The 24,703-nt window shown below is 38.8% G+C and overlaps 1 protein-coding gene across 6 annotated transcripts in view; it reads left to right on the top strand.

Annotated features, from left to right (window-relative positions):
* The window catches only part of TRAF3 (TNF receptor associated factor 3), a 100,626-nt gene that overhangs the window by 40,236 nt on the left and 35,687 nt on the right, over nucleotides 1-24,703 (top strand). For 3 of the 6 annotated variants that reach the window (XM_034767963.1, XM_034767962.1, XM_034767965.1), the window contains 5 exons: nucleotides 6,759-6,869; nucleotides 13,660-13,915; nucleotides 16,353-16,404; nucleotides 20,854-20,958; nucleotides 21,794-21,961. In XM_034767963.1, coding sequence (XP_034623854.1) covers nucleotides 13,677-13,915; nucleotides 16,353-16,404; nucleotides 20,854-20,958; nucleotides 21,794-21,961 — 564 coding nt within the window. In that variant the 5' untranslated portion in view covers nucleotides 6,759-6,869; nucleotides 13,660-13,676. Of the gene's footprint in view, nucleotides 1-6,758; nucleotides 6,870-12,563; nucleotides 12,633-13,659; nucleotides 13,916-16,352; nucleotides 16,405-20,853; nucleotides 20,959-21,793; nucleotides 21,962-24,703 lie in introns of those variants that run through there. The other 3 variants (XM_034767966.1, XM_034767964.1, XM_034767967.1) reach the window with 2 other exon arrangements.

Here is a 24,703-nt window from a genome sequence, read left to right as displayed (position 1 = left end):
AACTGATCCATGTCCTGTCTCCCATTCCCAGCTTCTGGCAAAGAGAGGCTAGGGACGCCATCCCTGCCCATTCTGGCTAATAGCCATTGATGGATCTATCCTCCATGAATTTATCTAGTACTTCTTTGAACCCTGTTATAGTCTTGGCCTTCACCACATCCTCTGGCAAGGAGTTCCATAGGTTGACTCTGCGTTGTGTGAAAAAATACTTCCTTTTGTTTGTTTTAAACTTGTTGCCTATTTAATTTCATTTGGTGACCCCTAGTTTTGGTGTTATGCGTAAATAAATAACACTTCCTTATTTACTTTCTCCACACCAGTCATGATTTTATAGACCTCAATCATATCCCCACTTAGTCATCTCTTTTCCAAGCTGAAAAGTCCCAGTCTTATTAATTTCTCCTCATATGGCAGCTGTTGAATACCGCTAATCATTTTTGTTGCCCTTCTCTGTACCTTTTCCAATTCCAATGTATCTTTTTTTGAGAGGGGGCGCTGACATCTGCATGCAGTATGCAAGATGTGGGCATACCATGGATTTATATAGAGGCAATATGATATTTTCTGTCTTATTATCTATCCCTTTCTTAATGATTCCCAACATTCTGTTCGCTTTTTTGACTGCCGCTGCACATTGAGTGTATGTTTTCAGAGAATTATCCACAATGACTCCAAGATCTTTCTTGAGTGGTAACAGTTAATTTAGACCCCATCATTTTATATGTGTAGTTGGCATTATGTTTTCCAATGTGCATTACTTTGCATTTATCAACACTGAATTTCATCTGCCATTTTGTTGTCCAGTCACCCAGTTTTGTGAGATCCCTTTGTAACTCTTCGCAGTCTGATTTGGACTTAATTATCTTGAGTAGTTTTGTACCATCTGCAAATTTTGCCACCTCACTGTTTACCCCTTTTTCCAGATAATTTATGAATATGTTGAATAGGACTGGTCCCAGTACAGACTTCTGCGGGACACCACTATTTACCTCTCTCCGTTCTGAAAACTGATCATTATTCCTACCTTTTGTTTCCTATCTTTTAACCAGTTACTGATTCATGAGAGAACCTTCCCTCTAATCTCATGACAGCTTATTTTGCTTAAGAGCCTTTGGTGAGGGACCTTGTCAAAAGCTTTTTGAAAATCTAAATACACTATATCCACAGGATCACCCTTGTCTACATGCATGTTTACGCCCTCAAAGAATTCTAGTAGATTGATGAGGCATAATTTCCCTTTACGAGAACTATATTGGCTCTTCCCCAACATATCATGTTTTTTTACTATAGTTTCAGCCAGTTTGCCTGGTACTGAGATTAGGCTTACCAGCCTGTAATTGCGAGGGTCAAAACTGGAGCCTTTTTAAAAAATTGGTATCACATTAGCTGTCCTCCAGTCATCTGGTACAGAAGCTGATTCAAATAATAGTTTACATACCAGTTAGTAGTTCTGCAATTTAACATTTGAGTTCCTTCAGAACTCTTGGATGAATACTGTATTTTCTGGCGTATAAGACTACTTTTTAACCCAGGAAAATCTTCTCAAAAGTCGGGGGTCGTCTTATACGCCGGGTGTCGTCTTATAGGGCGGGTGCTGAAACTTCCGAGCCGGACTGGAGAATCTGCGGTCGCCGCATATGGTGGGGGGAGCTCAAAAACGGCCGCGGCCACATCCCCGCCCGATGACGAGGTGAGGGGGCGCCTCACCGGGAAGGTGTAAGTGAAGGGCGGAGCAAGCTGCAGGCGTCCAGGACGCCCGGGGTATGGAAAAAAGAGATAGAGCGGCGCTGTGCCCAGAAAAACACGCCTCTTTCACCCGTCTGGCCCGCCCTTGTATCCTATTACCGTACCTCCTTCTCTGCTTCTCAGATCTCGCTCCTGAGGACTGCAGTGAAGCGGCGCAGGCACGCATGTGCGAGATCTGAGAGGCAGAGAAGGAGGTAATAGGATACAAGGGCGGGCCAGACGGGTGAAAGAGGCATGTTTGCGCTACCGCTCTGATAGTCTTGGAGACAGGGAGGGCTGGGCAGGCAGGGAGAGCTGACCAATCCAAGCAGGCTTTGTATACAACAACCAGCCAATCGCCGGTAAGGTACATCGCTTGCCGTGATTGGCTGGTTGTTGTATACTGGGTACCACATACAGTACAGCACCAGTATCTGTACCTGTTCATATAGTATAGCACCAGTACATACAGTACAGTATACAAATGTCCAACAGTCAAAACCCCATCATGGCTCCACCAGCAAGAAGAAAGAAATATGAAGCCAGTTTCAAACTTAAAGTTGTAAACTTTGCCATGGAACATAATAACTGCGCTGCTGCAAGACAATATGGAGTAACAGAAAAGATGGTTCGGGACTGGAAAGCAAATGAAAAAGCATTAAAGAGTATGCCAAGGGGTAAGTGTGCATTAAGAAGAGGCACTCCACATTGGCCAGAACTCGAAAAACATGTAGCAGACATGGTGAATGAGCATCGCCAAAACGGTTATGTAGTGACACGAAATAAAATACATTTGTTTGCACTTCAGTGGGCCAAATCTAACCCAGATCACAGCAACAGATTTAAGGCCACTGTATCCTGGTGTACTAGATTCATGGGAAGGCATAATATGGTACTGAGGCAAAAGATGAAAATTGCCCCAAAATTACCTGCAGATCTTGATAGCAAAGTAAATTGTTTCCATCGATACGTAATACAACAGCGCCCTAAACATGGCTATGCGTTAAGTAGTATTGGAAATATGGATGAAACTCCAATGAATTTTGATATGATTGGAAATAAAACTGTCCATCAAAAAGGTGAAAAAACAATTTTAATTAAAACAACAGGACATGAGAAGTCCAGTTTTACAGTGGTACTAGGATGCACAGCTGATGGCGCCAAACTGAGACCAATGATTATTTTTAAAAGAAAAACAATGCCGAAATTCAAGTTCCCTGTTGGTTGTTTTGTACATGTGAATGAAAAAGGCTGGATGGATGAAGAAGGGGTAAAGCTATGGCTTGATAATGTATGGAGCAGGCGACCAGGTGGACTTATTCAAAAATGTAGTCTACTGGTGTGGGATATGTTCAGGGCTCATTTAACTCCCAGCACCAAGCAAATGCTTGCAAGACTAAACACAGATGCGGCAGTTATTCCTGCAGGATTGACATCGTTGGTACAGCCACTGGATGTGTGCCTAAACAAGCCATTTAAAGATCGCATTCAAGAACAGTGGAATGAATGGATGGTTAGCGGCGAAAAGTCATTCACAAAAGGAGGAAACATGCGTGCTCCACAGTTGGATGTTTTGTGCAAGTTTGTCATAAAAGCCTGGAATGATATTGATGCAGAAACAGTAATCAAGTCTTTCAAGAAGTGTGGCATATCAAATTCATTAGATGGTATGGAGGACGACTACTTGTGACAAGATGAAGAGGAAGCCGAAGCTGAGACCACACCATCTGATATGGAATTCGATCCATACGATGACTGCCTTACAAATGTATCACAAGATGTCATTGATGTACTTATGATATCAGATGACGAACAGGAGGATTTTGAAGGCTTTTAAAGGGAAACTGTCACGCCAGCAAAACCTGTAAAAATACCGTAGCTTGCAGTTATGATGGGCGTTGCTAACTCGCCAGGGACTTGCCCGGCACTTGCTCTCTCTCTCTTGTTTGTTATCTTCCTCCTATCATCATCAGTTCCAGTTTGGTTGACAGCTTAGAAAACAAACAGCATGGCAGCTCCCATGGGTTTATTGTCTTATCCTTCCTTTCAGCTTTAGAGTGAATTAGGAAAAGTTTAATCCACTTGCACTGTTTTATGTTTACATGTTTGATGACAAACAGCCTTATGTTTATAAGTGACAGTTTTCCGGCTAAGTACCTGCATGTCATAAGCATTTGAATTAAAATTACCATATTGAAATCAAATCTGATGTTTTTTTTAATTTTTTTTTGGTGTGCGTTGGAAGAGGGGTAGTCTTATACGGCGAGTATATCCCAAACTCTATATTTTAACTGGAAAAGTTGGGGGTCGTCTTATACGCCCAGTCGTCTTATACGCCGGAAAATACGGTACCATTTGGTTCTGGTGACTTACTACTATTCAGTTTATCAATTTGTTCCAAAACCTCCTTTAATGGCACCTCAATCTGGGATAGTTCCTCAGAATTGTCACCTAAAAAGAATGTCTCGGGTTTGGGAATCTCCTTCACATCCTCAGCCATGAAGAGCGATGCAAAGAATTCATTTAGTTTCTCCGCAATGGCCTTATTCGTCCTTGAGTGCTCCTTCAGCATCTCGACCATCCAGAGGCCCCACTGGTTATTTTGCAGGCTTCCTGCTTCTGATGTTCTTACATTTTTTTTTAGTGTTTGGCTAGCAGTTCAAATTCTTTTTTGGCCGTCATAATTATATTTTAACATTTCATTTGCGAGAGTTTATGCTCCTTTCTATTTTCCTCACTAGGATTTAACTTCCACTTTAAAAGGATGCCTTTTTGCCTCTCACTGCTGCTTTTACTTTCTTGTTTAGCCACGGTGGCACTTATTTAGTTCTCTTACTATGTTTTTTTTAAGTTGGGGTATACATTTAAGTTGATCCTCTATTAAGGTGTCTTTAAGAAGTTTCCATGAAGCTTGCAGGGATTTCACTTTTGGCACTGTACCTTTTAATTTCTGTTTAACTAACTTCCTCATTTTTGTGTCGTTCCCCTTTTCTGAAATTAAATGCTACAGTGCTGGGCTTCTGTGGTGTTTTCCCTGCCACAGGGATGTTAAATTTAATATATTATGGTCACTATTACCTAGCGGTTCAGCTGTATTCTTCTCTTGGATCAGATCCTGTGCTTCACGAATCTAGAGTTGTCTCTCCTCTTGTGGGTTCCAGGACTAGCTGCTTCAAGAAGCAGTCATTTGAAGTGTCAAGAAACTTTATCTCTGCATCCCATCCTGACGTTATAAACTCATTATTATTGAGTCTTTTATTTTTATAGCTGCTCTAATCTCCCTGAGCATTTCACAGTCACTATCTATACTCATTGAAATTTGAATGCGGATTGGATGCCTATAGAGGTTAGGCACATTTGAAAATCTCACCCTAAATCATTAAATTACAAGGGTTCCCCAAAACCAGGAAAAAAAGATCTGTGATAAATCTACGTGTTCTTTTCATCTGTGTATAGGAATTTGAGTTTATATATTAAACAGAGGAAGATAGAAATAACTCACCCTCTTTTTAATATGAAATGATTTAATAACCAGCATTGATGGTTAGAAATGAGGAAAAATACCATTTTCCCCAAGAACTTTTTAATTTAGCTATATTAGTTGCTGCAGATTTCTCACTTTTGATTGCTTGATCCTACAGATATGATATAAAAATAGGGAATGGTGCTTAAAATATGGCAGTTTCCCAAAACTTTGATTAAATAGAGAGGGGGGTAGGGGAGATTATGCTATAGTAGGGAAACTCTCCCACCAAAAACCTGTTGTTAGTTTAAAAAAAAAAAAACAGTGTATTTTTGTCTTAAAAACTGAACTTTTGTCTTTTTCCCACTAATACTTGGAATGCAAGGGTAGAGAAAATGCCCCTTTTCATTTATTTATATCTAGTTGTTAGTTAATGTGTAAGTACATTGACATATCTAATACAATTGTGTTAGTTGGGATGATAGCTTTGAAAAGAACATGCACTTTCAAAAATATATGTTTAGTATGAGATTCTGATCCACCTGGTGGAAAATATTTGAGGTTCTGTAAATATTCTAGCAAGATAGAACAATGACCTCAGCTTGTTTAAAAGACTGTAAGTCATGCCATGGCAGTTGTTTGCTGCCGCTTGAATACTCTTACTGTTGTCCCTGGATTTAATTCCTGATTCTAATTTGTGTGTAATGTTTGCTTAAAGGTTTTTTTTAAACAAGAATTATGACCACCTCAGTGGAAGATCCTTTGGCTTTAGAACTCTTTTCCTCTGACGTGTCCATCATCGCCTAGATATATTTATGCTACAGTGCAAGATACTTACATTTTTCGCTGTCTTTTTTCCACTAAATTGTGGGACTTCCAGTTGAATGTCATTTGGATGATGGGTAGGAATGGTGCATGGCAGAATCTTTTATTGTGTATGTTTTGTATTGGTGGTAGGATATCATAGGAATGGTCGTCTACAGTAAGAAATCTTTATAATAAAGAAATCCTCACTTATGCTTGAGGATTCTAGAAGGAAAACGCTAAGCAAAAGATATGTATTCTGCTGTATGTACTGGACCGATGAGAGTGGTGGAAGCATCTCTCTGAATGAAATTTCCTGTCACTTTTTCACTGTAATGAGTTGTAATTGATTATAATGCATATTCTGCCCTGCAGAGACCTCTGTTTGTAAAATATGTAGTCTCCTATTTAGGTTTGCTTCTGAAATTAAAGGTGGAAGAAAATGTGTGGTTCTATTTAATAAAAAGTGAATGAGGTGCCCTTAAATCCCTGTATAACAGGGAAATATGAAAAAACAAAAATAACTGATAAAATAAGGAATTCTGAAATTTAAGTTAGAAATGTCTTGGCTTGCTCATGGTAACCTTATACTGAAGCAATCTAAGAGTAATTCTTAAAGACTGATATGACTGACATCTGTTAACAAAATTAAAAGGCTAAAAACATCTAGCAATTTGATCATCTGAGATAATTCTGAAAAATAAACACAGTAAAAATCCTATTTTGATTTGAAGTTAAGCTGGTGTCTGTTCTGCTTATTTTGTAGATGAAGGGATCCACATCATTGTTTGAAAGGATACTGCTTCACTGTTCATTTTTCTGTTGTCTTTTGCTTCCTGTCCAAGCTTAGATGTCCTTTTCCTGTTTGGATATAGAGGTATGCTACTGTATTCTGTAGTTTTCAAACTGGGGTACATAAGCTCTTGTCGGGGTATGTGAGAAAAATCCTGTAATGGCAGACAACGCATTTTATATAGTACAACTTAGCATCTAATCAACAACTAGAAACTTGTATGAGGGACTATTTTTATCCAAAATGAAAGTGTATATATAATAAAATTGTTGGCTATAATAATAGTAGTATCCAGGACAACACATTCTAGGACTTGTATGTTGTGTTGTATCCTGATATCCCTTACAAACCTTTTTATTTTTCTGTTTTCATATTTATATTATGACCCTATTTCATATGGGAGTACATAGTAGACTACGTTATTTGGAAAGGGCTACGCAGCCTAAAAAGTTTGAAAACCACTGAAGAAATTGTATTCTGTTCCAAGCACAAATCTTAAGATTTTGATCAGATAACTTTTTCCTGCCTAAACAGTAACTAAATTAGTCTGTCTTCATTCATTCTCTTCTTTGGTAGTTTAATTATTTAACTGGAACTAATGGTTTTTTTTATTTCTTCTACTTTTGTAACCATTTACAACTGATAGCAGGTTAGTTAAGAAAAATCATTCACATTTCCTTTAAATATTGGAGATATAACTATTCATATTTAGTGCAACTAATCATGGTTTCCTTATATAGTTTAGTAAGATGTTTGGTCATTACATGTACCTCCTGTTATAGTTTAAAAGGACATGAGCAATAAGACCAGGACTTTTAGAACTACATGTATCTGCAATATTCCTATTCTTCACTGCATTCTGCAAATAATTGTATTCTTATGCAGTGCCTAAAACACTGGCACCCCAATTTTTATTGAGGCCTTCAGGAGGTACCGTAATAGGATAATATTTTTGAGAGAGATTGTCATGGGTATACACTGTTTCTTGAATATTTTATGGTTAAGAGGCTCTGTATATGAAGGATAAAGAAAATTATTAAAACTTAGTATTGATGTGAATGCAGAATGAATATTTCTACATTGAAAATATTTTTAATATTGCTAGAGGTGACGCACAAAAACATTTTGTATAGATTATTGCTGCATAGAAAGATTTGGCCCCCCCCAAGAGGTCTGCATGTCTTAGTCTTGTCATAATTCTCAATATGGGTGTCTTAGCTCAAATGAGAATTACAGAATTGCCCATAGATATTGTTTTCCTCAAAGATTGAGGGTAAATTTGTTTGTAAATAACTGTACCTCCACTCAAACAACTGAGCTATTGTGAAAAGTACTTGATCATCTCTTCTGATCTTTTAAACAGATATTACTTTTATACCTTTTTTTTTTTTTTGACTGTTAATATCTTTCGTTTTCGGGTGAGAACTGTTTTCCTTATTTTACCCATTTGTTCCTTGTTTGGGAATCCCCGTGCTTTCCAGCTCCTGGAACACACTTGTGTCAGCAGATAACTTTTGCTTCCAGTTTCTAATCTTTGGTGCTAATATAGGCTTGTAATTATAAAACTATATTTCTTTTGCATGTTCAGGAAGATAGTTCTGTTTGTTCTCTCCACTCATTTTCTTTTTCTTTCTTTTATTTTTTTTTCTTCATTTCAACAATCTGCAGTTCAACCCTTACACAAATAAGCATAAAGTCTGTGCTAGATGTTTGCTAGGGCAGCTTCAAATTAAGGACTCTGAAGCTGGCCCGATGATACACAGAATAGTTTTGAGCAATAAAATGGTATTGCTTAGCAATTAGCTTAGAGATAGAATCTCCTGAATTAGAGCATTAAATGATTAAAAGTTACTGATTGAAAGCTACACTCTAGCACATGCCTAAATTTTGTATACAAAGTGAGCCTTTATAGGTTGTCTACATGCTTTTTAAAAACTTAAGGTTAAACAACTCAAAATGTGTGAAGTTCAAGCAACAACAGAGTCTAGTTTTTCAGCACATTGAAGACACTGTAGCCCGTTTCATTATCTTCCTCCGAAGGCTTCATCTACATGTTGAATCAGAGAAGTGACAAGACAGAGCTTGGTGGAACACCACAAAGGAGAGCCCTCAAAGAGGAAGAGCAGTCTTCCATTTCTATGAGAGGAAAAAGCAGAACTATTTTAAGGCAATTACTTCCACCTCTGCCAAATCCAGCAGAGATGTAAATAGCACCTTGTAGTTAATTGTATGAAAGGTTACTGAAAAATGTAACACAGCTAGCAGAGACATCTGATATTGCTGTTTCCATACTTGTCCTGGTCTGAAACGTGATTGTCTGATGTTAAAAGAATGGAAAGTTTCTCCATTACTTATCTTCTTAATTATTTTCCCCAGAAAAGGGAAGTTAGAGGCTGGGTAATAGATAATGATGACACTTGTGTTAAGAAATGGTTTATTGAACAAGAACCATAGTATTGGATCTTTGAGGTTTTGTTGGCAGTTTGCTCTCCCTTTCGGAGACACTAATTGATCCTCTCCAAAACTGAGCCCATGTGAGTCATCCAGCTGAGCTCAGCTATACATGCCAGACTGAGTACTTCATCTGGCATGGTGGTGTTTTTATTAATGATTTGACCTCACAATGAGTAGCATGAGTTGAAGTTCCAGGTTATTCTCTGCTGTTGTCCTAGTCGCTACCCCACAGTTCTTGGTACAAGCTACATTCACACAAATTTTAAAATATAGTTTAGCACCCTGGATTTATGTTATTGTTTAAGCTCAGCTGCTCAAAGGTTGGAGTCGTGTCTGCCCAGATCTTTACTCCTGACTTAAAATTTGATTTGCCCTTGTGAATTAAGTAAGAGCCTCCCACGCCTAAAGGTTTTATTTGTACATCACCTTTTCATGTTGATTTAGTATTATGATAGCTGCAAGTATCTGCAAAATGTAAAATCTGTGTTGGGGACAAAAATGAAAATCCTTATAGTATGGAACTTGCACCAGAATTCTAGTGAGTAAAATGGGATTAGTCCTAGAACGACTAGCGGCTCTGTTTTAATTTCTGAAAAATACTGTGCACAGGCATGCCACAGGATTCCAGTTTGTGTTTTCTAATGGAGATCTGCTATTGAGTCCTTAAGAATTTGTTCCTGAAACAGCTGTCACTTTAATTGAGTGATAAGGTGCACAGGAAAACTGAGATATCAGTTGTTGCTCTTAGCTTCAGGAGTTCTGTTTTCTGGAAGTCGGCTTCTTTGTACTGTGGGTGCAATAGTAACTTACCTAGATGGAACCTTGTGCCTGAAATTTACATCTCCTTTGAAAAATTTGCTTAGTGTATGTAAACTGAGTCCTTCCGTTAAAGTTCGCCCAAATGAAAAAAGGCACCATGATCTGTAGGGGTGTATATAAACAAAAATGTAGTGCCGAATTTTCAAAAGCTGAGATCTGTGTATTACCCACATTTGTGTTTACCTCTAATTGCATATGCACCTAGCTAATGCATATGAAGGTGAAAGTACCCCCATGCATGCAATTAGTCAGTTCGAGCACCTAATGTGAAGTATTCATATGAATTCCCTGCCCTTTTGAAATACAGTCCTTATAGTATAATAAAGTGCTTGTCAATGTGCTTTTAAATCCGTTCTGTGTTTATTACTGTAGTGCTTTGTGGATGGTTTCAACTGTTTTGCTTTGTAAGAATTTTCTAGTTTAGTGTGCTAGAGAAGAGAATTCTTCACCCAGTTGGCTACCAGATGCTGAACATTTTTTTTTTTTTTTTTTTTTTTTTTTTTTTTTTAGCTTTTCATGTATGACAAACTTTCTTGAAAAAAGGCAAAAAATATCTCACTGTCAAGAGAGTTACCTAGCAAGATACTGTTTACTGGAATGTTACTGATAATTTTCTTTGAAGAGATGTCCAATATATGTCATTTCACAAAGTGGAGTCCTGTGGGGCCTTGTGTAGATATATCAGTATGAAGTCTCATTTGCCAGCTGACAATCCAGCCTTCAAGCAGATTCATATCTCTATGAAACTGTCACCTGCTGCTTGTTCTATGTTCAATATGCATTACCGGTTGAATCTTGAGTATTACCTCTTTTCCCCCCTTGTTGTGGCTAATTGCTCAGTTCTTGGTGAAGCAAAAGTACTGTTTAGGTTTTAGAACATCTTCATTTAGTTTTATTTCTTCCCTTCATTGGGATACCATTTTTTGTGCATTAAACCCTGATTGCCTGTTCTCCATTGTTTTTCTGTACCATTCTACTGCTCCTGTTTGTAGAGCTCTGGTGGACTGCTAACTGGTGGACTGCTTCTTCAGTATCAACTTTAGTGGCTCCTTTTCCCAACTCCTTCCCGCATTCAGATCTTTCTTTGGGCACTCTCCAGGGTTCAGCCCTCTCCTCTTTTTATCTCTTGGTGATCTCATCCTCTTGCATGGTTTCAGCAACCACCTCCAGACAGATAGGTCCTAAATTCACACTCATCTCACCTCCTTCTGTCCAGCAGTGCATCTTCAACTGTACTGCTCACTAATCAAAAAGAGACTCCAAAACTGAACTTCTTTCTCACCTTTAAAACTCTTCTATCCTTCTTGTCTCAGACTTTGAACCTCAGTTACCTCTGACTTTCTTCTTATTCTCATCCACATAACCACCCTCATGGAGTCCTGGCACTTTCCTTTTCAGTACCACTACAGTCTGCTCATTCTTCATTATGCCTGCTGCTGAAACCCTTGCCAGGCCTTGTTATTCTCTTGGCTTGATTACAGCCCTATTCACTATGTTGGGCAATCCAGGTTTGCTCTCCACAGAGTTCTGGTGCAAGTCTTCTAGTTCTCATCCAACACACACTGTCCCTCTTTCCTCCTTGATACCCCTTCAAATCATGTTTTACCAAGACACCGGGCCCTCTGATCTCTGAAGAACTCTTCAGTGCAGCAGACTTGGTTGGGTTTCTTTATACTCCAGTTATTCTAGAAACTAGTATTTGAATAAGAGCTCTTTCTCCCATACCATGCAATCTACTGCTTAATTCTGCAATTAAGTTATATGTAGGTGTTTGCTGCTGCTGCACTGTTGCCAGGTGAATTGTGAGGTTGTAAATTCAAAAATGGACTACAAGGAACCTTTGTTTAATCACAAATATAAATATCATATTTAACAAAAGGAACTAGGAAATCATAAATAGCACGTGCAGGTATAAAGTAAATTTTGTTTTTATGGGGTTGTTTGCAGTGTGGTATATTTGAAATTGAAGGTATATTACTGCCATTGTAGTTGGTGGAGATACACTAGTGTATAAGAGGAGAATTGGGCCCCTTTCAATTTAAGGAAGGTGAAATACATGAGTAACCACAAGGGTTCATTTCTAATAGAAGTGGTTAGGAGATACCCATGTACTTTTACCAAAAGTTCATTCATATTTCAGATACTAGTTACCCTCTGATTCTGCATGGTAGAAAGATTCCATGTTGATAACCATGTATACATCATTCCTATAAATAAGCAGATACTCTTTAACGCCCAGTTACGCTATTTCCTGTATTTGCCTAGGTCCTCCATTAACATCCCTTGATTTTTGGTGCACAAGATAGGTTGGGAAACTATATTTAAAGCATTTTTAAATTGAATAAATATATTCTCCATTCAGTTGTTCTGCCAATTCTTCGTACATTGACCTTAAAGTATCACAATCTCTGCCATAATAGATACAGTAATTCAGTCTTCAACTGTGTTAATTCTTTCCTGAACAGGCCAATTGTGCTGCATTCCGCTACATTAACAGAGCAGTCACGTTATGTGGACCTGTTTCCTCTGGGGAGTGGACTTGTACCACCTGATCTCTTTCCCTTGGAAATGCAGGTTGAAAAGCTTGGATGGTGTTTGAGATAATAAAAATATGGGTTTTCACCTGTATTCAGACAAATTCTGGCTTGCACTGTGCCAGTGCCCCAGGCCTAAGGGCTTGGCTACGCTGGCGCTTTACAGCGCTGCAACTTTCTTGCTCAGGGGTGTGAAAAAACACCGCCCTGAGCGCAGCAAGTTACAGCGCTGGAAGCCATGATCCCAGCGCTGTAAATTAATCCCCTCGTGGAGGTGGAGTATCTGCAGCGCTGGGAGAGCTCTCTCCCAGCACTCATGCGTGACCACATTCGCACTTCAAAGCGCTGCCGCGGGAGCGCTCCCGTGGCAGCGCTTTGAGGTTTTGAGTGTAGCCATGGCCTAAAATGCAACAGAAAAGCCAGAACAGTGGAGGAGTCCTCTCCATGAGCCCTGCGCTGTGTGATGCAGAGCTCTGCTGTGATCTGGTGCTGCTCATCAGAGAGGAGTAATGTTGATGGGCCAAGGGTGTGGCCAAGTGGTTCTATGCACATTGTGGATCCACTGTTCCCAAACTCCTACACTGAGGGCAGAGGCAGACTGCATCTGCTGCTTCTTGCCGCAGCCAGTAGTGGTGCTTGTGGCCTAGCAGTGCAGGTACTGGGGACATTTCTGGCAGAATGAAAGGAGGAATGTGTGTCTTTCACTACTCCCTCTGCACAAATCCCAGTGTGTTTTCCACAGGTAATTAAGGTTTTGCTCACAAGACCAGTATTTGGCTCTTAGCCTTTTAGAGCCCTTGAAAAAGGAACAATATTTTTACAAATTTACCACATTTTAATATTTTATGCAAATATGCTAACTTTGCCTATCTATGTTCATATGTGCACCTGCATTTTTATATTTGTGTATGTAAATGTGTATAGGGAAACTAATCATTTTTTTACAGCTATTACAAATGTTTGTAGAAAGATGAAAGTATGTGTATGCCTATATGCACTGATGAGTTATTGTTAGAGCTGTAGAGCGCTATGCCTTATCCTTTTTTTTTTTTTTTTTTCTTTCACAGAAATTACCTATTACAATATGGACACCAGTAAAAAGACAGAACCCCCTGTGTCTGTAGAAATGGTACAACAAAGGGCGAACCCTGATCACACTCCAGGATCAATTTATGTTCCAGAACAAGGCGGTTACAAAGAGAAATTTGTAAACACAGTGGAGGACAAATATAAATGTGAAAAGTGTCATCTCATATTGTGCAATCCTAAACAGACGGAGTGTGGCCACAGATTCTGTGAAACCTGCATTAATGTATTGTTAAGGTACGTGTTTCTTACTGTGTTAAAAATGTTAATACGATTGAAAATTCAGGTTAAACAAATGTCTTATTTTTCCATCTTGTCTTGCATGTAAATTTTTTTTAGCAATTTAAAGATTATAGGGCCTGAGATAAAGAGTGCAAAATAACAAATTAATTTAATAGTTTATTTTTTCATAAGAATGCTGAGTTATGCAACTATTCATGGTAACATGAGAATAAAAATGCAGCTGTTATTTTTAAAAGTAAAAATCTAGCTTTTTAGTAATACCTGACAATTTAAATATGTTTCATTTGCATCTCATCTCTGATACGTTGCTGCTGATGGTATTCGGTACACGTTAGTTCGAGTTTTGAAATAACGATAAATGCATAGCACTTAGCATGTTCAAAATATTGCACAAACTTTAATCCGAGCAGCATACCTGTGGGGTAGATATTTAGTAATATCCTCTTTTTATTGATGGGAAACTTGCAGCAGAGGAAAGAAGTGAGTTGCCCCAGGCCACCCCCTTCACCAGGAATGGAGCGGAAATAGAATTTGGGAGTTTTCTTCCCTCTACTTATTCCCCATAACTATTCTGGCTCGGTGTGTGCAACAGACTATATTTCATTGTGGAAATATAGCATTATTTCAGAGGTTGAGTGTGCAGGGCTAATGGGGTTAGATACATTTAAGTAAGAAATCCTTTTCTCTCTCCTATTCAGTGCATCAAATTTATAATAGGAAAAAGAGTTGTTGTGATACATATATTATTTTCTGATAAATTGCTGTTTGTGCTAAGAAATCTAGTAATTTTTCTGAATATACATTTTTAGGAAGCAGTCGTCTGTGGTTAATAACAGATATTAGTTACAAATATTTCACATCCACTGTCAACATACAGTTAAGTACACACTGATTATATGCTAGTGAGCTGTGCACTCTCAGGGTCATCTGAGGAGAAACTTCAGTGAAGCTATCTGCTCAGTATGCAGCAGTAGTTTAAAAGAGCAAATAGGATGCTTGAGTGCATTCAATAAAAGCTAGAAAATGATGACCTTGTATCACACAGTATATAGCCTCATGTGGAATACCATCTCCAATTTTGTTCACCTCACCTTAAGAAAAATATTGACGATATTGAAGCTGTGAGGCAATGAAGATACTCAGAAGCATGTTGAGATTTACATACCATGTGCAATTACAAGGAATAGGATTAGTTAATTGGGACGGGGTGGGATTTGATTGGAATATTCAACCTGAATGACAGCAACAGTTGATCAGTCATTCCTTTAGCGACCCATAATATTATTAACAGCAATAACTTATTTATACTGTACAAGTCACTTTATAAAAATAGAATAATTTACCTGTTCTACAAGAGATTACAATCCAAGCACAAATAAAGCAACTGTACAAATAAGGGATGGAATAGGGATTAATAATTGAGGGAAAATTACTGGGAGAATGTGTTTGTGGGGGGGGGAGGAAGAAGAGGGGCATGAGGTAAATTTAGGTTTCCTTTAAATAATATTTCATGGCCTATATAATCATGCTGTAGAATTTACTGACATAGGAGATTGAGTCAAATTATGCCTGGATTTTTAAAAAGAGCTAGGTATGTAATAGACACTAATAATCGTTTTGTCTATGCATGCTGAAATACTGAGAGGTAACCAGAGCTGCTGGATCAGGCGTGCTGTAAAACAGGGCTTTGGAGCGGAGCCCGGAGCTGGAGTGCGGAGCAGCTCCGGAGCAGTGGAGCTGCAGGTTTTTGCCTGGAGCGGGAGCGGAGCTGGAGCACAGCCCCAAAGCCCTGCTGTAGAAGTTAAGAATGGATGTTATTTTTTCCATGTAAAGCATTGAACAATTGGCTGGAAGCATTATGGTGGTGGTTGTTTTCTTTTTTCCTTCCTTTGGAATGCCAGGTACAGTCCCCCAGGCTGAATGGACCAATGGTTTCATCCATTGTGGCAGTTCATATTGTTCCCATAATTTATGGTGTATAAACGCATCTAAATTCATCTTTGTATCTTATGAAGAAATAAGTAGATGTTTAAAATGACTATATTCAAGACTATCACAACAAGAAAGAAGAAAAATCCTGGCAAAGGAAGTCTGTACTTCATTTTATGTTGTTATTAAATACAGTTTTTTTAATAGTTAAAAAAGAATTCCATTGTAAGTGGAAGTTGAATTCAACTATTTACTCAGTTTTCAAATTCTCTTAAAGGATTATTTTATATTTTGTTTTCTTTAATGTTAGCAGTATTTGTTCCATTTGATTCTATACTAACTTTCATTGAGCTATACTTTCTTAATCATTAATATTTTTAAATACTTTGAGCAATTATAATTAAACAAGATGCCTTTGATTTACTAGCACCAATCTAAAATCTGATAAATACAGAAAATTCAAAGTGGGATAGAAAATAATTTGTCTATTTTTTCTCTCCAGTTCTTCTAATCCAAAATGTACAGCGTGTCAAGAGAACATAGTTAAAGATAAGGTATTGTTGTTAAAATAGTCTCTTATTCCTAATATTCAATTGCTATGATTTATTTAAAATGTGTTTTTTCTACTTTGCAGAAATCTTTTTTTTTTTTTTTTTTAAAGCGCTATAATGCTCTGTCTTGGGAAAAGATTTTATTGTAAAACTTGAGCCTCGTATGTCTTACAGCATGCCAAAGTAGTAACCACACAGGATTGGAAGCCTTTACGCTGGTTGATCCTGGAGCCTCTGCCATTCGATCACGATCTCCAGGCAGCTAAAAGTTGTCTCCGATCCTGACCGAATGGCCCCGAGTTCCTCCGAGCTCACCCGAGTGCCACTCCAGGTGAATCAGTCGAGGAGCTGATCTTGGTCTGGCGCAGCGGGGCTCAGGCCCGCCATGGCCCCACACCGCTCCCAGAAGTGACTGGCTGCTGGCACGTCTCTGCAGCCCTTGGAGGGGAGGGGGGCAGCGGGTCTCCATGTGCTGCCCGCGCTCGCAAGCACTGCCCTTGCAGCTCTTATTGGCTGGGAACCGAGCTGCAGGGATGTTGCTGGGGGCGGGGACAGCACAAAGAGCCACCTCCCCCGCACCCTGTCCCGGGGCTGCAGAGATGTGCCAGCAGCCAGTTGCTTCTGGGAGCAGCATGGGGCCAAAGCAGGCAGGAAGCCTGCCTGAGCCCCGCTGCACCACCTACCAGGAGTTGTCTGTGGTAAGCATCTCCCGGCCAGAGCCTGCACCTCGCACCCTCTCCCACGCCCCTGCCCCAGCCCAGAACCCCCTCCCGCATCCAAACTCCTTCCCACACCCCTCACCCCCTCCTGCACGCCAACACTCTGCCACAGGTCGGAGTTCCCTCTTGCACCCAAACTCCCCCCCAGAGCCCACACCCCTCACCCCCTTTTGTACCCCAACACTCTGCCTTAGCCTGGTGTCCACTCCTGCACCCAAACTCCCTCCCAGAGCTTGCACCCCTCACTCCTGCATCCCAACCCCCTGCCCCAGGTTCAACCAATGCATACCCCACAATTGAGAATGTTACACTGATTTATGACAATCCCTGAAGGATTTGGGATCTGTAAACCACAAATGACGCAAGTAAAAAGTAAAACTCATGAAATGTCCAGTGGATTCTATGAGATTAGGTGCAGTGTGACCATATGGCCCCTGCACCCAAACTTCCTCCCAGAACGTACCCCCTTCATTCCTGCACTCCAACCCCCTCCCCCAGGCTCAGCCAAGAGCCCCTCCCACACTCTGAACCCCTCGGCCCTAGCCCAGAGCCTACACTCCCTCCCGCACCCCTGCCCCAGCCTGGTGAAAGTGAGTGAGGGTGGGGGATAGCGAGTGACAGAGGGAGCGGGTAATGGAGTGAATGGGATGGCGCCTTGGGGAAAGGGGCGGGGTAGATCCTGGATTGATCTTAAATTCAAAAAGTGATCTTGTGCGTAAAAAGGTTGGAGACCACTGCTTTACGTGCACAGTTAAGAAGGTTATTTCATTGAGATCCTTTTTTCCATTTTTTCACCCACACTTTAAACAGGGTATTGACTACGTAATGTTTCATCAGTGTAAAAGAAAGTTCTTTTTGAATAGTAATTACCGTTTATTCAGTTCTGACACCTTGATTATCAAAGCTTTGAGATGAGTTCTGTACTGATGTAGGTACTCCCTTACTCTCAAGAGAGAGATGTTGGATATATCAATCTCTCCGTAGCCTTTTCACAAAATTGTTCTCTTCCAGGATGCAGAGAGCTCTGCAGCGTGCTGTGTTGTAGACAGTGTAGCTAGCTATACAGGGTATCTTCCTATCACTGCGACCCCTTAGTAGAAACACATCTGTTGCACTTAGGTTTAGGTCTTCCGCAGTGGCTTTCCTCCCATTTAATGACATCTATATCCAGTTTCCTGTATCTATAAGTTAAATCAGATTTTTATTTTTTATTTTAAAAATAGCTTTTGTGCCAGACTCTGTTCATCTTGTTATCTCATCCCTACAGTCATTTTGTTTTGTGTACCATAGAGATTGAGGTGTCTGGGCCAGGGATTGTCATCTGTTGTTACTTCTCCGAACAGTGTCAAGCACAATGGAGCCCTGATGTGGTTGCAGTGCTGGGGTTCCTAGTTGCTGCTATCAAGCAGATAATTTATAATAATAATAAAAATGTCCAGCCAGGTCATCACCTTAATGTAACATTCCCCCTTACCTCTCCCACCTAAAAAACCCCAGACAGACAGACACCTGGCTATATATGCTGGGAAACCTCACATACCTTCAACTTTTCCTACCAGCACAGGGGGAGGAAACTAAGGAGAACGTGGATTATTGAACACATACCAGACTTACTGTGCAAGTCATGACTATTTTCTGTAAAACTGAAATTCCACACGAACTTCTGCTTTCACAAAATGGAACGGCCCAAAGGTTTTACAGAACTGTCGAAACACCTTGTAAAATTATTCAAAAATCTCTTTCCATTATCTTTATTATGATATGCAAAACTGCAGCCTCTTTAAATTGTTTATGAATTATTTTGGAAAAAAATTACAAAAATCCATGTTACGTAGATTTGTGTGAGGGAAAATGTGCCAGCTCATTAAACTTAACCCGGTGTCCGAAAAGCATACAAAAATCTTTCTGCTTCATCTCCCTATCGCAGTGAAGATTCTGTGATCCGAATTTTGCTTTAATTTTATTACTGTTGCAGTAGGCAAAATAATTCTCATGCAACTACAGTAGAACGTCACAGTTACAAACACCTCGGGAATGGAGGTTGTTCATAACCCTGAAATGTTCAGAACTCTGAACAAAAACGTTATGGTTGCTCTTTCAAAAGTTTACAACTGAACATTGACTCAATGCAGCTTTGAAACTTTACTATGCAGAAGAAAAATGCAGCTTTCCCTTTATATTTTTAGTAGTTTACATTTAACAGAGCACTGTACTGTATTTTCTTTTTTTTTTTTTTTTTTCTGGTTTTCTCTCTGCTGCTGCTTGATTGCATACTTCCAGTTCCAAATAAGGGGTGTGATTGACTGGTCAATTCATAATTCTGGTAACTCTGAAGTTCTACTATTGTATGTTATCTCTGCAGTACTGACAGCATTATAAGTTTGCTTTCCCAGTAAAGTAGCCAGAGGTGTTGGCAAACTGCAACTGACTAAAAGATTGTACTCTTTCCTATTGGACGCAGAACTAACCATAATTATCCATGTATTCATGATCTCCAGACCTGCTGTATTGCAACTTGTATCTAGGAATGAAGCCACACCCAGTTTTCTTTTCTTTTTTAAAAATAGTATCCATAGCATACAGTGTAGCAACCTCTCGTATTAATTCAGATTGCTGGGAGCATGTTATTCTGCTGTTTTCTTTCTGCCCGGTCTTCCAAGTGAATACAGAGTTCACTTCACTGTCTCTGTATTGATGTTCCAAGCCCTTGATGGAATTGTTCCTGATAGCTGAGATGTCACCTCTCCCTCCACGACCCCAAACAACAGCTATGTTCCACTGGGAATATGAAACTGTTGCCCAATAAGTAGAGGCTTGCAAGATACTGACCTTTCACAGGAGCCAGCCTAAGCTGTGGAACTCCTACCTGTAAAAGATAGGAAAGACCACTGACATCGCTGGGTTAAGAACTAAATGCAAAAGTCATCTCTTTAACAAAGTCCATGTACTCATATATATGGACACACTAATGAAGCTATATCTTCAATAGAATAGGAAGGAAGAAAAAAAGAATAGGAAGGAAGAAAAAGAATAGTGTTCATTTGGATAGTATGGTTTAGGAACATATAAATATCTAAATAGATAAGTACCTGTCTGATTATTGCTGTTCTCTCTTCAGTTTTCTACAACTCAGTTCAATCCTTTGTGGTCTTTCTAACTGGGAACTATTTACTCGCCGTCTTGGTATATCTATTTTTATTGCTGGGCATGCTGTGCTCTGATGTATGCTTTGTTACTACATATAGGATGCTCTTCTTTTATTCTGTGTTAATCACTCTGTTCTTTCCTCATTTGCGAAAATTTGTTTTACCCTTAGTCTTTCCCCCAGCCACGAGTGACTTCTGTAGGTGAGAGAGACAAGCTTTCGAGCTTACACAGAGCTCTTGTCTCTCTCACCAACAGAAATTGGTCCAATGTGAGAAACAATCAGAAAAATATTTAAAATTCAAAAAGTGGAAGTGTGGGAAGGCTTTCAGTCCTCTTCATATACCAGAAAGAATAATAATAAAAAAAGAGGCAGGCCCTTTGTTTTTTCTTTTTAGGCTGCCTCTCAGTCTGTGAATTGTGTGGATTTTTTTTCTGGTTTCCAGTGTCAGTCAGCTCCCTGCACTCAAAGCCTGAATGAACTAATATTGCTATTTTGGGATTGTTTTAAAAAGTATTTTTACTTTATTTGAAGTTATGTTCTTCAACTGTTTTTAAATCTCTAAAACAAAGTGGCTTCAAATTTCAGGTATTTAAGGATAACTGCTGTAGGAGAGAGCTTCTTGCCCTTCAGATATATTGCAGAAATGAAAACAAAGGCTGCAATGAACTACTAACACTGGCACAATTACTGGTAAGTACTGTGATGCCATCACAAGCTTTCTTTCAAATTAAAGAATGGGAAAATCTACAGAATTCAATTTTAATCCACCTAGTTCCTGATTAATCAGTGATGTGAGCTAATCTGACTGTTTATAGAAGTGATCATAAATAGTTTTTTTGAAACTCTACTTTTAATTGATCCATAAAGAATCTTAGTCATAGACCAAAATTTTTGGTTTGGGGTGCCTAAAAATCCTTCAGTAGGAGTCCTGTGTTCTTAGTATCTATGAAAATCAGGCTACTTATTTAGGTGCCTAAACTTTAGTCTCTCCATTTGGAAAAGTTTTTGGCTATAAAGTTTAGACTTTAAGAACAAATCTTAGATGCTCATTTGGAAAACCTGTACATGCAGTTGCTTTGCAGATCGGGAAGGCTGATATGTAAGTGGTTTTTCACTACGCTATTTTTTTTGCTATTTCACATACTTTCTTTTTTAGTTTGAATTCCTTTTTGATATTTCATTGTTACCAGTTTTGGGCCTCTAATATGAAGGTTTTTCCACTTACACTTGAAATTGTGACGCTTCTGGTACTTCTGAATATCTAAGATAATCTGAAATTTTGGCTCTTCAAGACATAATATAGCAGTCATCTGAGTGTCAGATTCTAACTTCAGAAATATGTATCTCAGTAAATCCATTACTGTGTAGTCATGCACAACAGCCTTAGCAGATGTTCTGAGGTACAACATGGTGCACATCTAAGATTAGACTCTGGTCCTGAGTTTATTTTGGGAGAGTTATCTTTCATGGGTATGATAAGAAGAAACATGTAAAATGTCATTAACTTGATTGTTTTATCTTACAGATGCATTTGAGAAATGACTGTCAGTTCGAAGAACTTTCATGCCACCGTGCTGATTGCAGAGAGAAAATATTGCGGAAGGACTTGCCAGACCATGTAGAAAAGACCTGTAAATATCGGGAAACTACATGTAAATACTGTAAAAGCCAAGTCCCAATGATTACATTACAGGTGCAGTGTTTTCTTCCATCACTAAAATCAGATCTTACATGTAATGTAGAATGACCAATTTTCACATGCTTCTTTTTCAGCAACCATCCGAGGTATTGGGCTTTCAGTCTTAAATAAGGCAAAATTTGCTTCAGCACTTTTGAATTCAAAAGGAAAATATTCTAACTGTCAAGATATACTTGCTGTCGAGGAAGTTGTTACAACCCAAGTATAAATTAAATTGAACAGGAAACATTTGAACGCCAGAAATTGAAAGAACCAAGTTTTTTGTTGTTTTGTTTTTTAAAGTACATTTTTCACATGATGCAGGGAACAACTGCAATACTAAAGTAATTTTTTGGCATACATTTTTCTATTCCATCCTATTTAAATTGGTATATTGTGCAAATCTACCATCCTAACAATATACCATCAAGCAGGAGAATGTGTTTCAAAGGAATAGCACATTATCATTTTTCCTTTGTTTGGGTGCTGTCTCATCCAAAACAGCTTTACGTCACCTTTGCAGTTGTGGCAGGGAATTAGATACTCTTGTATAAGCTGGCAAGGAAGAAAATGAACATGACATCAAATTCAATAATACTTACTGTCTCTGCATATCATGTACCATATGCGATCATATTTAGAAAGCATTATTATTATTTTTGGTCCAAGAGTAGGGTGTCTGGTAAGCAGTGTGTTATAAGTGGGACAGAACTATAGGCTAGAGATTGGGGCTACCATTCTGGTCATGTGTGGCAGAATTTGTGGAGGTTCTGTGGCTTGGCTTTGTATGTTATCACACACTGCATCTTATGATATTGAGCCCACTCTGATATATATTCACTGTATTTATTTTTTATATATTTGTGCAATGTTTCCATGTCTACAACTCCCTGGACCTCTTAGAGAATGGCTAGAACTTTCCACTTTCTAGTAATTATGTTTTTAGCTATTACTGTTAGATGGGGACAAAGCTCACAAGGGTGTATTTTTGAAAATACAAAGCAAATATATGTGGGTTAACAGGACGCATTGGTGATTTATTTAATATGATTTGTATAGAGGCATATTAGCCTCTAACCCTGTAGGCATTACTATACAGAGGCAAATATATAAATAAAATATGGGAGAAAGGTAGATGTTATATACGGTCTACACGATAGAGAGATTCTGATGCCTTTCTCCCATGTTAATCCAGATTTAGTAAGTGATATGAACCAGTGGATGACTTTCTAAAATACTCCTTTTATTCAGATACGCTGATTCGATTTCAGAGTAGCAGCCGTGTTAGTCTGTATCCTCAAAAAGAACAGGAGTACTTGTGGCACCTTAGAGACTAACAAATTTATTTGAACATAAGCTTTTGTGGGCTACAGCCCACTTCATCGGATGCATAGAATGGAACACACACAAAGAAGATATCTCAATTGATTGGCCTCTTACAGTTGGGATGGCTACTTCCACCTTTTCATGTTCTCTGTATGTATAAATATCTTCTTTCCGTGTGTTCCAGTCTATGCATCCAATGAAGTGGGCTATAGCCCACGAAAGCTTATGCTCAAATAAATTTTAGTTTCTTAGGTGCCACAAGTACTCCTGTTTTTACTGATTCGATTGTTTTTTTTTAAAAAGTTAACAAAGATAAGATAACTTAAGTACATCATTGTAACTAGGGAGAGAGAGGTTACAACAGTGCTACAGTTTTGGTTATACTTATTTTTATATAGCTGATCATTCCTTCTGTTCACTCAGCTTTCAGAACTGTCTGTTAAAGGAAAACTTGAAAGTCTGCTATCTGTAGGTTGGAGTTGTTGGGGATATAGTCAAATTGAGATGTCTAAAGCCGTTCTGCACTTAATTTTTAGGGGTTAAATATTGTGTCTGTAGAGTAAATCTTTAGTGATTCTTTAAATATGTTCATATTGAATGCAGCCTGGGTTCCTGAATATCTTTTTTTTTTTTTTTTTTTTTTATTCAGGGAGCAGAAAAATTAAAAGGTCTAGTCTTATGACAGTGAGATTTGAATAACAGAAGCAGAAGTTTCTCAGCTTCTCTTGCTGCATTTCCTGAAACAACTTAGTTATGCATTTTTGTCTATAATTATGTTATTAGACTTCAATCTTTCAAGAGTTGTATTTTTATATTTTAATTCCTATCTTTAACAAGACCAACAGTTATTTTTGATTTACATATACTGTTTTCTGCAGTTCGGGGGGGTGGGGAGCGGAGAAAGGAAACACAATTGAGCAAGTATTTTCCCCAAAACTTGATAAAATGAGAGCATTCTAAAAAGTGTAACTTCATCAGAGACCATAGTATTTTTTCAGGGTCCACAAAGGGAATGCACTTCATACTAAATAGAGTTGTATACTGAGATGTCTAATTTTACATGTAGTAAAAATCTGAGGTATTAGCCAGTCCTTTTCGTATTTTGCTTCTTAAAAACTTCTTAACAAGAGCAAGTTGGTAAGTACAGTCCTTCCTATACCTGTACCAGCTGCTACTGACCTGGACATTGGGGTATCCCCAACAAGTCTCTTGTCCCCATGAGAGCCTATGGTCACTAAGGATTAGTTTCCAATTTGTCTGATCACAGATGGTAGGAGCAGGCTAATTGCACAGATAGGAAAAACCTTCCCTTGCTTTTCATCCAACATTTTATTTTAACAATCTATAGATCTCAAATTAAAGTTTTAAGAGCTTATCCTGCAGAATTGAAAGGATATGTAAGGTTAAAGAAAAGTGACAAGAGTGTTCGGA

This window comes from Trachemys scripta, chromosome 4 (genome assembly GCF_013100865.1).
Source record: "Trachemys scripta elegans isolate TJP31775 chromosome 4, CAS_Tse_1.0, whole genome shotgun sequence".
In the NCBI taxonomy this organism is placed as follows: Eukaryota; Metazoa; Chordata; order Testudines; family Emydidae; genus Trachemys; species Trachemys scripta.
The sequence above is the reverse complement of the archived record's forward strand: the minus strand, read 5'-3'. Positions and strand labels throughout refer to the sequence as shown.